This window comes from Lonchura striata, chromosome 14 (assembly GCF_046129695.1).
Source record: "Lonchura striata isolate bLonStr1 chromosome 14, bLonStr1.mat, whole genome shotgun sequence".
Lineage (NCBI taxonomy): Eukaryota > Metazoa > Chordata > Aves > Passeriformes > Estrildidae > Lonchura > Lonchura striata.
The window spans coordinates 12035896-12054422 of record NC_134616.1 but is presented as its reverse complement, the minus strand read 5'-3'; the positions used below and the strand labels follow the sequence as shown (position 1 = coordinate 12054422).

The 18527-nt window shown below is 47.5% G+C and overlaps 1 protein-coding gene across 9 annotated transcripts in view; it reads right to left on the bottom strand.

Annotated features, from left to right (window-relative positions):
- Positions 1-8966: 8966 nt before the first annotated feature.
- The window catches only part of PAK3 (p21 (RAC1) activated kinase 3), a 126073-nt gene continuing 116512 nt past the window's right edge, over positions 8967-18527 (bottom strand). For 8 of the 9 annotated variants that reach the window (XM_021547853.3, XM_021547850.3, XM_021547849.3 and 5 more), the window contains one exon: positions 8967-17485. In XM_021547853.3, coding sequence (XP_021403528.1) covers positions 17396-17485 — 90 coding nt within the window. In that variant the 3' untranslated portion in view covers positions 8967-17395. The remainder of the gene's footprint in view (positions 17486-18527) is intronic. The other variant, XR_013340794.1, reaches the window with a different exon arrangement.

The window sequence follows — 18527 nt, the reverse complement described above, 5'->3', positions numbered from 1 at the left end:
TCCTCCTCCTCCTCCTCCTCTCCCGGCACAGCACAAATTCCACCTCCTTGATGCTTCCCCAGAGAGCGCCCGGGCGCCCCGCTCCTGTTTCCACCTGAGTGTCACCGCAGAGGAACAGGTCATCTTTCATGCAGTTACATAAGCCCGCGGTTCTCACTTCATGGTGAATCTGTGATGCAAATGGCCTTGTTAAGAAGGTCAAAAGCAAAGGGAATGTATCCGTAATTATTAGAAAAATCACCCTTCGTCCAGGCAAGGTTAACCAAGTAATTTCCTGCATTTCTCCTTTCAGTCATCTACTCGGAGAGGTCCAGCTTGTTCTGGTGCTTTTCATGAACTGCATGTGCTCTTGATTGATGCACCAATGCATGATATGTGGAATCATCTACACTGAACTCAGAAACAAACTGCTTCTGTCAGACCATTTTCACATTCCAGATCACTCAGATGTCCACTGAGAGGTTGGAATTATTATCACACAACTCTCCACTTCTGGCTGCAGGCTCTAGAAATTCATTCTCCGGATTCAATCAGGCTTGTATTCCCTAACAATTCCTGGTATCCCTTAATGTTTTCTTAGCATAGAACAGTAACAATGGAAACCTTACCCATGACACAACTCTCTAGTCCAGCTGGAAAAGAAAGGACAAGCTGTCAAGTTCTCAAAACCTTTATCCTGGTTTGCTGCAAGAGTGTGCACACGCAGTGTGGAAAGGCAAGAGAAGCTGCAGTTGGTGGCACATCTTGTGACAGGAACTTGAGCTAGTTCTCCAGAAAAGGGTCTTGAAAAGACCAAACACCACTGTGGAGAAAATTCTTGGAGAAGCCAAACAGCTTTTCAGATGTGAAATTAAAATGGAAAGAAACAATTGGAACATTATGTTCCCATCTACTATTCATTCCCTTCCTTATATGCTCCCCTTCACTGTGTTGCATTAGTCGTACATCACAGTAATTCCAAATTATTACCTTGAAGACCTAGGACCTAGCAAGTTTTCTACGCCCTACAGGATCGTTAGCTACACACAATTTGCCTTCTCCCTGTTATCTTTGAAAGCAATGCTGGAGACACCAGAAACCTGCAAATGCAAGATTTTAGAGCACAGTGCTTTGGTTGGCTGTGGGTTCTAGAGACAGGGCATGTGGTCCCCCAGTATTTCCCCCTCAGCGGGACAATCCACAGCAGCAGCAAAGGTGATTCCTAGGACATTGTGCAGGGGTTAAGACTCTGTGTCTTGGCTTAACATGGCAAAGTTCACCTGTTCTGACAGACTCAGTATCCCAACTAGTTGGCTTTTTTACCAGTGTCATTGAACAGCAGGAGAAATAAAGAAGCCAGCAGAGAGGGCTTTTGCTCCAGGCTGAAAGTGCTGGATTGGCAGGGAGAATGCACAGGCAGAGTGGTGGGACCACAAGGTAACACTGCAGCACTTCACAAACTGAAGTCATCATATCAAGTCCAGTGTAACTTAGGGTGTGGTGCCTCCACAGATTGATTAGAGTAGTAAAATTCCAAGTTTACTACAAGCATTGGATATTGTCCATCTACATACTACAAGAATAGTTATCTTTTCTTCCCAGCTTTCACCATTAATATTTCAAGTAACACTTGAGCAAAATAAAATTAAATCCTTTAATATCTTTAGCAGATTGTCTATATTGCGCACCATTCTGATATTCCTTTCAGAGTTACGATAACATGTAGGATGAAATGTTCAGTGCTAGATATTTTAAATGTACTAAGCAGTGCAATGAGGTAACAGCCTTTGCTGCATTTGTATGACATCTGCCCAGGGAAAGGACCTACTCACAAATCAACTTATTTTCTTTAGGTACCTGTTGTCCTGCTTCTACTGTGCACCTGGTTTCTGCTTTCCTGCCATGCCACGAGCACAAAAGGCATTTTGCACACCAGCACAGATGAAGCTCAGGGATTTTCAAAGGAGTGAAAAAAGTTATTTTTTCTGTGCCCTGTGTTGATTTCACTAGGCACCACTGAAAGAAGTCTGCTTCCAGCATATTTACCCTCCCTGGCCCCCTGGGGGATTTGTATTCGTGGATAACAACTCAAGCCCTTTCCAGCTGGTCCCTGTCCCCCAGTGCTCCCAAGCTCTCCTGGCAGTGACGCTCCTGCTGGTGCAGGGCTGTGTGTTCTGCCCTTCCAGCTCTTGTCCTCCCTGCAACCACACCTTTCCCTGCATCAAAGATTTGAAGACAAGTGGGTAATTCTCTTGGGCAATAAATGGAAGAGTTTAAATTACACTACGAGAACATTGAATTAATGGAGGCATCTGGATGACTGTTAGCCAGGTCACTGACTTCACAAGAAATAAAGAAAAAGGGAAATTCATGGCACCTCTTTTACATGGATGTTCTTGGAGTTAATATGTTTTCACATGCAGATCCCACAGACTGTGTTCAGAGCTTGAACAAGGAGTCCAGCTCTTTCTATAGGAAATAGAGGAGTTGATGCAAAACGTCCTTTAAAACGTAAGTTACTCTGAAGGTCGCCTAAACAGTATTTCAGAGAGGTAAGATAGGGAGTCTGACTAAAATTTAATACCAGCTTTCAAAACAAAAGATAAGCTCCCTTGTCAGGCATTCAGCCCACAATTTTAAAATAAATATTGCATGAACAGTTAATAAGGTCCTACCTCAAAATGCTTCTGAGATAACAAAAGTTAGACTTGAAGAATAAAGACTGTCCTGGAAACAAGTTGGAAGGAAATGCAGATCCACAACCATTTCTTTCAGGTGTTGTTGGGCTTGCCGATGATTCCCGTGGTACAGGCAAACGGAGGAATCAGCTTGAGACCTGCCGGGCGCTGCTCTCCCCGAGCCGCGGCGGCTGTAACCGGGAGAGCGTTCCTTCCCCCGTGCCGGAGCAAATCCCTGGGAGAAAATCCTACAGAGCGCACGCGGCATTTGGCTAAGCCGCTGTTTGGGCTGGCGCCCGAAGGGCAGCGGGGATAGCGATTAATTGGGTTAATTCCAATTAATTCGCGCGGCTTCCCGTTCCCGCGCCGCGCGGGAGCGCGCAGCGCCCCCTGGCGGGCCGCGCGGCTCCTGCGGCTCCGCTCCCGAACCCGATCCCGAACGCGCTCCCGAACCCGCTCCCGAACCCGATCCCAAATCCGATCCCAAATCCGATCCCGAACCCGATACTGAACCCAGTCCCGAACCCGCTCCCGAACCCGCTCCCGAACCCAGTCCCGAACCCGCTCCCGAACCCGCTCCCAAATCCGATCCCAAATCCGCTCCCAAATCCGATCCCGAACCCGCTCCCGAACCCGCTCCCAAATCCGATCCCAAATCCGCTCCCAAATCCGATCCCGAACCCGATACTGAACCCGATCCCAAATCCGATCCCAAATCCGATCCCGAACCCGATCCCAAATCCGATCCCAAATCCGATCCCAAACCCGCTCCCGAACCCGATCCCAAATCCGATCCCGAACCCGCTCCCGAACCCGCTCCCGAACCCGCTCCCAAATCTGCTCCCAAACCCGCTCTGCTCCCAAACCCGCTCCGCTCCCAAATCCGCTCCTGAACCCGCTCCCAAATCCAATCCCAAACCCGCTCCCAAACCAGCTCCCAAATCCGATCCCGAACCCACTCCCAAATCCGATCCCAAATCGGATCCCGAACCCGCTCCACTCCCAAACCCGCTCTGCTCCCGAACCCGCTCCCAAACCCGCTCCCAAATCCGATCCCGAACCCGCTCCCAAATCCGATCCCAAATCGGATCCTAAACCCACTCCGCTCCCAAACCCTCTTCCAAACCCTCTCTTCTCCCAAACCCACTCCACTCCCAAATCCGCTCCGTCCCGCGGCTCCACTGCAGCTGCCAGGAGCGGGGCCAGGAAAAGCTTACTACAGGTACATTCTCAGTTTCCTTCTCAGAGAAAATAGAATGAAAAGAGATGTTCTTCTCCTCACATGAACTCAGCCTCTGCACCATTGGGTCACTCTAAGTCCATGCAAATAAGACACGAAACACCTGCAGAAAAATCTTCTGATGACAGCAGTGATAGGATAAAAGGGGTGGCTTCATGCTGACAGAGGACAGGGGTAGAGTAGATATTAAAAAGAACTTTTCCCTGTGAGGGTGGTGAGCCACTGGAACAGGTCACCTGGAGAAGCTGTGTCTGCCCTATCCCTGGAAGTGTTCCAGGCCAGGTTGGATGGGGCTCTGAGTAATCTGGACAAGTGGAAGGTGCCCCTGGCCATGGCAGGAGGGTTGGATCAAGATGATCTCTAGGGTCTCTTCCAACCCAAACCATTCTATGACAATTCAATGATGATGATGATGGCATGTTTCCACCAGTGATTTCTCTAATCAGAGAGGAATGGGAAAGTTGTTACTAATATCTTGACCTCTAAAGTTTTCCATAGTAAAAGCTATTAATAGATCTCTTTTATCTTAGGGGTGTGTGTGTGTAACAACAAACCAGTTACAGGTAAAACTGATAGCAGGTAAAAGGACTTGCGATAAAGGATGAGGAAGAAGTCATCATTAGGGGAGTTTTTTCTCTTTGTTCCTCCTCAGCAACTTTAAATTACCTGATTTCCTGCATATCTGGACCTTGCCCAGAACAAACTACTTCATTGTTGTAAGGCTAAGTGGGTGTGATATGATGTGAAAACATACATAGCGTTGTCCTGTTGTATCAGAAAATGAGGTGGGCTGGAAAGTTCCGTTGATTTTATGGTAAAGTCAGCAGGGAGGGAGGAGCATGGAGGGGAACTGTGATCAAGGCCTGAAGGCCTAACACACAGCCAAAGTGCTACAGTCCCTGTAGCCCACAAAGTAGCAGAGAATACAGATAATGGCCCAAGATGTCAGGTCTGGCCCCAGCCAAGTGTCCTCTGGTAACCCTGGAGATTGCTGTTCCTGCTTTCCTCAGGAGCCCTCAGACTGCTGTCAGCAGCAGCACAGACTTTTCTCTTACTGCTCTGCCAACAGGGCATCACATATGCAAAGATCTACACAAGTGGCAGAGAGGATTAACCACCAAGTCTCCTCAGACCTCTCTGGGAGATGCCACCATAGCAGATTGCAGCCAAGCAGGAGTCTTCCTTCCTCAGCCCCGTGAACAGCTCTGCTGTTTCTGCATCCCCAGGTACTCTTTAACACTGTGCTACAATGATCACCTCTCTTCCAGGCTTTCCCAGTTTTGCCGAAAGGACACTGCCCTGAGGAAATAAAGACAAGATGCTCCTCTAGGCTGATTAGATGAAAAACTCATCTCACTGAAGTATTTTGTCCTCACTGTGTATAACACAGGCGACTGATGTATAAACCCTCCTTGCCACCAAATAAATCATACTACCCAGTAAGGTCCTACAACACAACTATGGGAAATAGTTTTACAAAAATCACAAATTGTCTTTGAGAAAAATAAATGAAATAAGAAAGATGGGATTTCATGTATCATGAAGTACACTCACTTTCAGGTGATACATCTGTTGCTTTCAAGATTTAAAATATCCTTTTAGTTCTGGAAAAAAAAAAAAAAGTGAAAAGTTGGGGTCTGTTGTCAGAGCTCATATAGTTATCCTCTCTCTGGAGTTTAGTCTAATGGCTGAGTTGGTGACATCATAGTCACCAAGCATTCCATCCCCAGGTCCCAATTCCCTTCTCCTCAGCTGACTTCCAGAAGAACTGGCTGCCCTGCTGCCTTCCCCTTGGGCCAGCTGGGGCCACCACTGATTACAATTAATGCAGCTGGCATCACTTTTGCAGCTACCTAAACCCAGTAAAATTATTTCTTTATTCATCCAGTGTTAGTAAACTCCAAAACCAAATTAAAAAAGCAAGTTCATCTGAATTGTGACATGTCAGCTTTTGTCATCAAAATCACTTTCTCTAGAGATAGAACAAAAGCTTTGGTTCCTTTGCTACACATTTCCAGTAACACATTTATGCACCATTTGCAAGCACTGGCTCTGCAGTGGCATCAAGAGGGTCCAGGCCATTGTAGTACAACAAGCCATAGCATTGCCAGTACTCTACAGCTCATTTTTTACTGTGTTGTGTAATACCTATCAGGAAAACAAGCCTTGAGCCACAGGATTTCAAATGCAGCTCCACCAAAATACAGTTCAAGGAACTAGCAAAGTAGACATGAACTTCGTACTAAAGTACTCAGTGGACAGGTTGGCATAGAGGAACACGCAGAAATAAAAGCTAAGCAATACAGTATCAGAGTAAAGCTCTCAGACCTATGCTGAAGCTGTGTGAAAGTGATTGCACTGGGAATCAGGTTTTACAGGGAAGATGGAATGGCAGTGGCACGTTTCTGTCCTGGCACATCTCTCAGTCTTGAACTGAACTTGGAAGTGCTTCACCGTAGAATGGACCCTGCCACCTTGAGAGAATGTGAGGATGCTCTATATCTAGTTGAGAAGGAACGTGCATATCTCCAGGGAGCTGGATGCAGTTCAGTGGGTGTGTTAAGACACTGATCACACAGAAAAGGTTCTAAAGAAACAGGCCATGCTAGAATTGCCTTTTCTTTTGCAGACTACAAACTGCAAAGCCAACAATGAAACGATTCCTCTTCCTTCGCCGCCGGATGCAGGATAACCTTGTGTCAGTCCCAGAGCCAGGACCCGCAGCCGAGCTCTTGCCCCACACCGCTCCCACGGGAATGGGCCAAGCCAGGGAAGCGCTGGGCTTTGTCCTGGGCACTGTCAGCGCTCATCAAAACAACCACACGATGGTGGTGTCGACTTGCGAAAGAAGGACACACACCGAGCCCAGCTCGAAAGTACCCGAGGACACAGCCAAGTCAGAAACGTCCCTGCTCCCTAAACAACTGTGCCACGACAAAAAGATTTCCCCAATCTCCCCCTTCCAACTGCAAAGCCTTCTTTGCACCACACTCAAAGAGCAACATGAACTCCTTTGCCTTAATAAAGCTTTGCACTCGCCCAGAGTCCGGCCACCAAACTTGAAAACATCTGGCAAAACAGAACTCACGGAGAAAGCTGCCAGCTGAGAAAGCTCTTGCTGCCGACAACTTCAATTTACCAGCACACACCCTGCTGTCAGCACTTTCCTTCTCAGGTCTAGGTACCATCTGAAGCCTTCAGTCTCCAGTCTGGATCCAAAGAGAATGGCAACGAGGACTGCTCACACACTAAAGGTCCTAGGACACAAAGCTCAAGTGCCTGGTGTTTGCATCCCCTGGCACCTGAACAGTCTAACCCAGTGAACTGCCTACTGGGAAAAGCCTCTAAACTCACTAAGAGCACCCAATGTTTGGCTCCAAACTTGCTTTCCTTGTCAAAGAGAGGAACTACAAGCCCATCTCAAAAGAACTGACATCCCCTCCTCTAAATTACAAAACATCCAGGGACTGATCCCATACAGAAGTGCTGTTGCTGGGTGTTACCTACCCAGTGCACTAGATCAGCTGCACACCAAGATTCCATGTAGCTGCTTACCTTGTCCAAAAGATGTGTGCTGCCAGAATTTCAGAAGGCCACCTCTGAGAAGTGGAAGCCACATGCCAAATTCAATCTTTCAGGAAACCACCTTCCTAAGATGGATACTGACTCCTTAGTTGTACAAACTGAGGTAGTGTTTCCGCACTAACTATGCCAGGACAGCTCTCCTCACTGCTGAGTTTCCACTCCCTTTCCTCATCCTTTCAGCAGGATGAGCTCTGTGAAACCCCTTCACCCTCCCCACTCTTCCCAGCCCACCCACCCACCTCAGTTAAGCTTAAGCTGAAGCCTCTCTGTCTCCTCTGGCACACCAGTGCAATCTCCTGTGCGGGGAGCCCCAGCCCCAGAGCACAGTCCAGACCTGGACCAGCTCCCCTCCACCCATGGCGTGGCTGTGCCAACTGAGTGCTCCCTGTTTGCAGCTGTCCCTGCAGGATGGCCCCAGGGCAGAGCCCAGCCGGGCTCCCACTGCAGCCCCAGAGCTTGGGGCAGACAGTGGTCCCAGAGCTGAGGTTCACGGGGAGCACCCAGAGCTGTGGCTTGCAGTCAGTGTTGGCAAACGTTGTGTTCTCATCTCCTGCAGCCTGTGGGGAAAGCAACCTGTGCTGCCAGGTCAGCACTGCCCCTCTGGGCAGGGACAAGGCTGAAGGTCCTTCCTGTTGCAGAGGAGCCAGCATTAAGGCTGAGTAAGGCCTGGCAGGCGTTGAGCTGGGCCTGTTGTTGGGACTCACTGCCCGCTCGCCGTGCTCGGTTCTACAGGGACAGAAGGGTCTGTGCATGCCAGAGGCCCTTGGATTCTCTGTATGCACAGACAGAAGGGCCTGTCTGTGCAAGGGCTCTTTAATGTCTCTGAATCCATGGGTAGAAGGGTCTGTCTGTACAAGGGTTTCCATAATGTTGTTGTACCCATGGGTATGGAACAGAGAGTAAAAGTGTCAGTCATGCTGCTTGCACACTCCTTCCTGTCTATACAAGACACATCCACGCACACCCCCATGTATAAATATATTATAAGGACAGGGATGGATAGATTTCCCCCAGAGCTCTAACTTTGGCGTAACTCACCTTGTAAGCAGGCAGCCACGGGATTTTTTTCCCAGCTCTGTGTGAGAAGGTGTCCAGGAGCTGAAGGAGCAGCATTTAGAAGCAGTTTCAGGATTTCTAGGCAGAAGTAGAGCTGACAACCATGCTCATAACTCGCTGTAGTCATCAGGATGGGCTGCTGGTTCTTTAGGAATATGGCCCAATGGAGACAGGAGACTTGGAAAAATCCTAGCACTCTGTGGATCTGTGCAAAGGGGGAGCAGCAGAAACACTTTGTGTCTGCTTTGGGGGACAGAAGATCCAAGGAGCTGCAGTGGCAGAGGGTGACCTGGGCTGGTGGCAGGTCAAGTCCTGTGTCATGACAACGTAGAGTGGCACAGGACAAAACTAAAAGCATGCACAACCCCACTGATGAAGACTTTCTGATGCTGCACATCCTATAGGAAGAGCTGCTGTCACACAATCCATTGGAATTTATAACTTTTATTTGCAATACTTTAGGTCCAAGTTTCAAACTGCAATATTTTTACACTCAAGACACAGTCATGCACAATCCATATTTCAATTTCCTATTGCTTCAACCACAATTTAAAATAACTTAATATTGGAAACAAAACCCAAAATCTTTAAAAAAAGGATGCTGAGGTCAATAAGATGGATCCATGCCATCAGCACATTTACAAAGTAAATAACTTAGTTCTCTTTTTAAAAAGATCAGTTACCTCTTAATCCAAAGTTACAGAAGATTTTTTCACTACACATTTGTTTTTTGTTTTTCTCTTTCATATTTTTTCTGTTTTTTCTTTTCTTTTTTCTTTTTTTTTTTTTAAACAGATAACACGTCCTAAAAAAGGAATGTACAGCAAAATGAGATACATTTCTGATAAACAATGAAAATGTAGGCTCCTCCTCTGTTTACTTTTGTCTGGATACCCTGAAGAAAAAAATCTAGCACACACCAGCATAGGTGTAAACTGGTTGCTTTGGACTAAACTAGAGTTTAGCACTGGTGACATCCTGATCCAGTCAAGAGTTGCAGAATTCTTTTGCAGATCTCGGACCATGTGTTTGCAGGCACAGCAGCTGCAGTGCACAAGGACAGCTCTGCTAACGTTCCCCCAGGATCTGGGCTCTGCCCCAGCACCAGGTGCTGTGGCCCTTTGCTCCTGGCTCCCGTGAGGAGCAGCTCCCTTCCTGCTGGCTGGGTGGCTCAGGCAGCTCCTGCAGGGCTCAGGCCTTTCCCCTTGCTGTGCCACAGACAGATTTAGCAGCATCGATTAATGTGGGGATACACAGAGGGACCAAAAGCAGCTGCCTTTGTACAGCTTAAGCTCAAAGGTCAAAACTCTCAAGAGACAAGGTGGAGGAGACTCACAGGCTGCCTGTTTGCTGTGCTGGTCCATTTGTGACTGGCACAGCTTTGTGTGAGGCAGAGTGAGAAAAAGAGGCAGCTCCTGCCCACCCAGGCAGCCCAGGGCACTGTCAGCACCTCCTGCTTCAGCAGCCACTTCAGCCGTCATTGAAAGCAACAACCGAATTCTCACCGACTCCAGAGGGAGAGGCAGCAGTGCTTGAATTTGATCCCTAAGCCTGGGGCAGGGCTGGACACACACAGCATGCAGCAGCAAATGAACCTTTCAAAACAACCTCCTGCCACTATTCCCTCCCATTTGCAGGGGTGTCACACCAGCCTGAGGCATCTGGGAGCCCTCAGTGCACTGACTTCAGATGGCAGCCCTGGGCTCCTGGAGGTTTGCAAGGAACGGAGGTGGGGCCTCCCTTTCCATATAGAGTGTCCAGATGTGACCAGGCAGCTCAAAGGACAGAGAAATGAGGGTCTCAGCCATTTTATCCATGCCAATTATAGTCTGGATTAGCAGCCACTGAGCACAGGGGGAGCAAAGGGCACAGAAAGAGGGACAAAACTAGTCAAGTGCAGAGACTGGAAATAGCAAGGTCTGGGAGAAGTAGCATGCTGCATCAATCCACCCTTTTGGAAAGTTCTTTCCTGCTTCAAACCCCTGAGAGGCATGAAGGGCAGAGAAGAGGTTACACTCATGTTTTCACACACTCACCCAATCAGTGTTCTAGAAGTAATTGGATGAAATGTAGTCTTCTCTCAGAGTTGTCTCGTTTAGCATGAGCAGCTCAGCACTAGGAGCAGCTAAAGGAGCTGAAGCCTTTAGGCCACAAGAGCTGACCAAGAAGATACTTTTTGATCAAACTGAAGTTGCTAACATGGACCTAGCTGAATCCAGCAGATAGAATCACAGAACTGTAGAATACTTCATGTTGGAAAAGACCTCTGGATACCCGGGTCAGAACCTGTTCTAGTGGCTGGTATCCATGAACCTGTAACACCAGGGAGCTGTGATTCAAAGGTGTGTGCACATGTGTCTGACAGCTCTCTTGACCTGCATTCATGGCTGCCAACCCAGGCCATGGTGCCCAACCCTGCTCCTTTTGGCTCTGTCCCCAAGTTGGGTGAGGCAGGTGCAGCTGCAAACATGGTGCCACCAAACACAGCAGAAAACACACAGGTGCTGAAGCTGATGTGTAGTCTGTCTGAAAACTGTGCAGGGCAAAGTCACTGTGATCACAGGCAATTAAATCAATTAATTGCCCAATCAATAATTAAATCAGTTTTCAGTATTATCAACTGTAACTAATGATATTGCCCTAGATTCCTCAGTCAGGGTCAGATTCTCACAGAACTCAAGTGCTTGCCGGGGGGAATTGCAACACAGCAAGAATAAGGTTTGCAGGCTTGTGCCCACGTGGCAGCCTCAAGGGCACCCATACAGAGCACATGGGCATCCCTCCTCCTCTTTGCTGTAAGACCATTTCTCCTTTTGAGATAATTCTTGTAAGCAAAGGTACACACAACTGTTGGTAGGCTCAGGCCAGTGATGGTTTGCAGGCATGATGCATATCCAGTATTATGGCAATCACCTCTAAACTGCATCCAAAGAGAGACAGGTAAATGAGATTCTGCAAGTTTCAGTGAGAAAAATAAAATTACCCTGTCAGCTCAAGGACAGACACAAGTAAAGAGAAGTTTTAAAGATCCCTGAATTGCAAATCACACTCAAAACAAGCTTGGATGATTTCTCTTGAACAACAAAGTTTATCCTCCGTCTGCTTCCTGAAAAATCGGGATAAATCTGGAGATACTTACCTGGCATGGGGAGTAGAGAGGAAAAAAAAAAGGAGATGAACATTTATAGGTCTTCATCAACCCATCATTAAGTTGCTGCACATCTGGGCATGAATGAATGGTCCAAGAGGAAGCAGGAACACCGGGAAGGTGGATGGACCACTGACTTGGCAGCACTTAGCAAGGCAAAGCTGGCACCTGAATGCATGTCCTGGGTGTCAAACACTGACTCCTTCCTTTAATGGTAGATGTCACAAGGCTCTCTTCTCTCTCTCTGGCTCTTTTCTCACTGGATTTGCTCAGGACTGGACTAAGAAATACAAATATTTACATGCTCAGTGTGAGGAATAGTCAGTAGCCACACCACGGATTATATACTGGAAATAACTGCTGCATGGACAATAGAGGACAGTGACATTTCCTACAACTAGAGGACAGGAGACAGGTACTTCCCTTCTAATGGTGACTGGAATGTGCTTAATTTTTGGTGGCAGAACACAGGGAAGAACTGACTCAAAGACCTGCCAAAGTGCAGCCACAGGCCTCAAAGAAACTCAGCACAAACCCTTGAGTTCTTTTGTGTGTAGTGGAGTGGCCAACCATTAGCCAAAGATGAAGAATAAATATATTTACAAAAGCACTGGACACAAGAAGTGAGAATGTAACCCTGGCCCAAGTTTGGGATCCAACCCTGAGAGCACTGTAAGATCCACCCCCGTGCAGGTTCCCAGGAGTGCATGCAGGAGCTGTATGGAATTTTACATAGGTATGGTTATCCTTTTTTTTTTTCTTTTTTCTTAAATAAATAAACTTTTCTGTGCTTCTCAAACTTCCCTGACTTTACTGCTACCATGCTTTTGTCCCAAAACACATGTAAACCACAGTGAGCTATGAGCTCATTTTCACATGTCTTCATTGCAGGGATGGGAATCATAGTCAAGTTCTTGGTTAGGGTATTTCACTGTTTAATTTAAAAATGAAGACAATTAACCAATCTTTTAAAATCTTGGAATAAAAGTGTCTGAAACCTTTAGTTTTCATTTTGTAACAGAAACAGACTATTTCTAATACTTCTAATATATATATAACTAATTGCCTGATCTGAGGATAGCAGCCAGAAAACCCGAGGTGGCTCCAGAGCTTTTACAGGATTTGTTTCTTTCTTTTCTGCAAGGCCAATGCTATTGTCAGTCCTAATATACTCTGTGAGCCTTTAAATAATGCACAAGACTTGACCTCCACAGGACTGGATTTGTGTGGGTTTGTGTTGTTGGGTTTTTTAAAAATACTTGTGTCTTTTCTACATTTAATATCCAGGCTGGGAGGATACAAACATTGCTGCCATCTTTCAGTATCAGTGAGTGTGAATCAACACCAGGCTGTCCAAGCACAGAGCCACAGGGATACTGGAGGTACGTTCCCTGCATGTCATACAGTCTCAGCTGGGCAGGTACAGTCTGTGCTGAAAACAGCCACAGGCAGAGATTATTTCTGCTGAATGTTGTCTGCCTCCCAGGAATTGGTTTTAAAATTAAAATCTCTAAATTTTCTGATGCAAAGAAAAAGGAATATATTTAATAAAATTAAAAGTAAGGCCTCTTAGGACAGCAGCTGTCTTTAAAAAGTCAGTGTCAACAATATTCTGTATGCTGAGGCATACACTGATTAGAATAAAAAGCTACCATTTGATTTCCTTATTTTTCATACCTGCTAACTTCTGGAAAGTTATGGTGGTGGGTTTTTTTTTTTTGAAGTAGAGATGCTGAAATACTTCTAGGTAAAGGAAATAAATAGGAAATTCCCCCCTTCCCCAATCAAATAGAGTAGTTTGTCAACAGAAGTATTTAGACTGTATGTCCAGCAAACATGTGCCATAACAAAGTGCTTTCCTTTTAAAGGATGGCTGTCTGTTCTTTTGTGGATAGGAAAAATAAAATACATACTGGAAACAGAAACTGTCACTCATTTCTTCACTTCTTACAGGAATACAAACATATTTCATTCTGCTGAATGCTTCACACATTGAGGGCAGCCCATCTACAGCCCAAATTACTCTTTTGCAAGGAAGCTTCTCCTACAGACACAGATCTTGAGCTGACAGACAAAAATGGGACCTCACAAGAGAAACAAAGTCTTCTAAGCAGAACAGAATCATTCATGTTGGAAATGACTTCTGAGCTCATGGAGTCCAGCCATCAACCCAGTACTGCCAAGCCCACCAATAAACCTGTCTCCAAGTGCCCTACCTACAAATCTTTTAAATCCCTCCAGAGATGGTGACTCAACCCTGCACAGCCTGTTCCAGTGCTTGACCATCCTTGCAGCCACTTCCTCTTGTCCCATTGCTTGCTATTTGGGCAAAGAGACTGATTTCCCCATTGCTCCAACCTCTTCTCAGGTAGTTGTAAAGCTGCTGGCTCGTGCTCAGCTGCTTTCAACGAGCACTCCCAGGTCTTTTCCCACCAGGCATTTTCCAGCCAATCTTTCCCAAGCCTGGAGCTGCAGGGGGATGTTGTGACCCAAGTGTAGGATCTGACACTTTGCCTTGTTGAACCTCATCCAGCTGGCCTTGGACCAGCAATCCAGACTGTCCAGATCCCTCCTGTCCTCCAGCACATCAACACTGCCAGCTTGGTGTTACCTGAGGGTGCCCTTGATCCCCTCATCCAGATCACTGATACAGATATTGAACACAACTGGTTCCATTACCCAGCCCTGGTGCACCACTACTGACAGCCCCAGCTGGATATAACTCCATTCCCCAAAACTCTCTGGGCCCAGCCATCCATCCAGGTTTTTTTTTTTCCCAGAGAACAGTATTTTTTCCCAAGCCATGAGCAGCCAGTTTCTCCAGGAAAAAGGTGTGGGAAACACTGACACAGGCTTTACTAAATTCCAGGGAGACACATCCATAGCCTTTCCCCTCATGCCCTAGGCAGGTCACCTCTTGTGAAAGATCAGGCTGGTCAGGCAGCACCAGTTAGCACAAACCCACACAAGCTGGACCTGATCCTGTGGTTGTTCTTTATGTGATGGCACTCCAGATGATCTGCCCCATGACTTTTCCCAGCACTGAGGTCAGGGTGACAGACCTGTAGTTTCCAAGATTCTCCTTCCAGGTCTTCATGTAGATCAATGTCACATCTGCCATAGTTCAATCACCATGGGATCTCCCACTTAGCCAGGACTGCTGGTAAATGATAGAAAGGGGCTCAGCAAGCTTGGAAATTCCTGCCCCATTTGCTTTCTGGTATAGCTCTGGCCCAAAGTGGAGGAGTTCCTCTCCCCAGGCATGTCCCACAACTGTACTCATGCTGCTGCTGCCACCAGGACTGGCCTAAGAGCAGGGCACAGCCTGCAGCTGACACCTGGCTGGCAGCCCGATCCCACCAGAGCTCTGTCTGCTGCTGCATGGGTTGTGGTGGGTGCAGAACTTGGAGAAGCCATGGCCTTCTGCTGGGTGGACACCGTTGCTCCCTGGTCAAGCTGGCAATGTGTGCACCTTCCTGCACACCCTTCTGTACCATCTGCTGTGCTACGGCCTGTTAGCCTGTCCTGGCCACTCTCACTGCCCAGGAGCTTCTTTTATGAGGGTAAAGCTTGGCAGCCATTGCTCCAGCTCCTGTTAACCACTGCCGCTCCAGCTGTGGGCTCCTGGCAGCTCCCTCAGCTCCTCCCGACGTTCCCCCAGCCCAGGAAACCAGAGCTGCTCGCCTCGGTGTGTTATTTGGCCATCTGAAAAACTGGACCTGTTGTGTTCTCCAGGAAATGAAGAAAAGTTAATTTCTACTTAGCTGTGGTAACTCAAGGAGGGTTCCCTCTGCCAAGGACACTAGTGGCCAGCATGAGCGAGAGCAGCAGCAGTAAGGACACTTGCCACACAAAGACTGCAACTCAAGAGAATGCCAAAGCTAGATATGCTCCTGGCCTGATTCAAGAACAGCCCAAGCATCCTTCATTCCTGCTGGCCAGACATGAAGGTGGTGAGAGCCTTAAAGGCTATTTAACCCTTTGCAGGATCAGGCCAACGTGAAGATCTATAGCAGAAAGCTGTTTTACTGTGAGGGTCTTTTTTGCTCACTGGGTGCATGCTGCTTCAGTTGCTGTTTTGAAGGTCTTGCATGAGTTGTACTCCTAAGATACAGCAACAAATGCGCCATGCAAATGCTTTTACTGAGTGAAGCCACACTGTGTCTTTCAGAAACAAATAAATAAAACACAAATTGCATACTGAAAGTATTCTGCTCCCTTCCAAATCTGCTGACTAGTCAAACAGGCACATCCCCAATTCCATCTCTTGCAGGAACTCAAGAGCTTCACTGCACAGTGCTTGTCATACATAGGACAGCAGAAAGCAGGCTGGTCTGGTGCCTCCAAGTAATTCTGCAATTAATTCCACTTTGCATTTCACACCTTTGTTCTTGCTCAGTGCAGAGCTCCAGGTTTTAAGGTGCTTTCTTCCAGAGCTGGCTGCTGCACTGGCTCCTGCAGATCTGAACTGTGCAGGTTGTTCCCTGCATTAGTCTTGGTTCCCAAGGCAGAACTCCTGTGTTTAAAGGATGCTCACCTGTGCAGAAGCCTGCAGAGCAGTCTGGTCCCCTCCCCCTCTGCTGAGAATTCTGCAGACACTAGGAATCTTTCCCAGGAGCTACAAGATAGATGGGAGAAGAACAGGCACCCTCAGAAGCAACACCACCACTCTGCTGTGTTTGCTCTTCTCTACTCCTGCAGAGACTCAGGATGGCCAATCCCACCAGGCTGTGCATTTCTCAGCGTGGCCACGATTTCCCTGGAAAACAGCCCCCAGCCAGTTTGGCTCTGAGACAGGAGGATTAGTCCTGTCCAGGAAGAGGCACCCATGGTCAGGCTGCTGCCACTTGCTGCTACCAGCACCTCCTTCCAGCCTGCCAATGCTCAGGTTGCTCTGGGCTCTGCCAGGGCTCTGCTGGGGCTCAGCCCCAGGAATGGTTGGGCCCACTCTCCCCTCACATTGCTTTGACAGCTTTGCATCAGACAAACCTGTTCTGAGGTTCAGGTTTGAACCAACTAATTGTTCTGCTGTTTCAGCTGAGTAAGACTCTCACCCGGGCAAAGAGATTGCAGTTAGGGGTACAAATCCAGCTGGCAAGAAACAAACCACTACACAGTCCCAGCTGAATGCCTTGTCTCCACAAGATGTTCTGTCTGTCACACTCTTCATTCCTTTTTTGTTGGAAATGCCATTGCACTTTCTTCCTCATGTAGAAGTACCACAACTGGGCAGAAACTGGCAAGTGGGCTGTATTCAAAAGGCAGTCTGGAGTTGGTGAATGAAGAATTGCCCTTCTCAAATTCCAAACCATACCAAAAACCCCATAAACACGACTTTACATCGTTAAGAAAGAACTGACAATCTAAAAGTGAATGTACAGCTTATTCACAGGGTGAGAAGGAAGGGAATCTTCCAACTGAATTTGCTTTACCTTGGAAATGATTGAGGCAGCAAAGCATTTTCTGTCATTACCTCTCTGTCCTTAGCCCCGATTCATCTTAAAAATAAATTAAGGAGCCAGAAAGCAGGAAGAAGACAAATGATAATTTTTTTACTCCTTGAGGAACTGGGGTGGTCCTACCCCCATGACTGTGACCGTTGGTTTGCTCATCCATCCATCTGTCCCGCAGCATGAGAGTTGAGGTTTTACAGAGTTTGTGTTCTCAGTCCTGCTCTGAGCTGGCAGGGCAGAAAGCCGACCTGCAGTGCTAGCGGCTGCTGTTCTTAATTGCTTCCTTCGCTGCAATGATCAGAGGAGTCAGGCTCGAGAGCGGCTTGGCTAATTTTAAAAATGGATGCTGCCCAAAGGAAAAGAAACAACAAAGGTACCATTACTTTCCAAACTCAGTTCCTCATAGGCTCAACTAGGATTACACTTGTTACCAGAAATACTCAGAAATAGGACTGAGGGGATCATCTGCACTTCCACCTTCATGTCCAGGACACTGCTATTACATGGCCCCCACACCTATCAATCCATTTTTCCAGGTGCCTTCAGCTTGCTGGGATTTTTGCCCTGCCATTCCTCTGGGAATGCTGCTTGCTGCTCCAGAGCTTTGTACCTTTCAGGAAACTCCAAAGACTCACTTAGAGTCCCCCTTTCTAAAGATAGAAACTGTGCTAATTGTCAAAAAAGACATGTGAAAGTCATTCCATAGGAAACTCCAATACCTCTAAGAAATGTTTAACCCAGTAGGATTAAGGCTCATGTGTTTTCTCAAGACCTGTACTGAGGTACAGGTTTTCAGCAGCAAGTCAAGAGCAGGGAGACAAGTGGCAGAGTGCTGATGGCCTCAGCTCTGGCTTGCAGGGAGAGCACTGTCTACCTTTCCATCCCCTGCCTCTCCTGTGCTGGCTGGCACTTTCCTTCCCAGCAGGGACAGTCAAATGGCATATTCTGTAGCTCCCTCTCTGCCACAAAACCTGCCAGCAAACCTCAAGCAGCTTGACTCTGCCAGGAAGCAAACAGGGCTGGGACAAGTCCTCTTCAGTTGTCCCTGTTTTGGGTGGCACAAACCTCTAAAAATGGGGCTAAGTGGCAGAAACCTGTAAGAGAGGAGCAGAAGAGACAATCTGGGGCCCCCTCTGAGGCTCACAGTGATCTCCCCACAGCCTCCTCCTTCCCACAGCCAAATCTCTGACAGCTTGGCTGGGACTGCTTTTACTGGGCTCCTCCCCCAACAACACCATTTCAGGCCTCTATACCTGGTATCATTCTACTTCAGTTCTTTTTATCAAGAATTAAACCTGAATTTACTCCCAAAAGTACAAAACAGGGCCACAGAAATGACCAGGAGATGGAACGCATCTCCTCTGAGGAAAGACTGAGAGGGCTGGGCT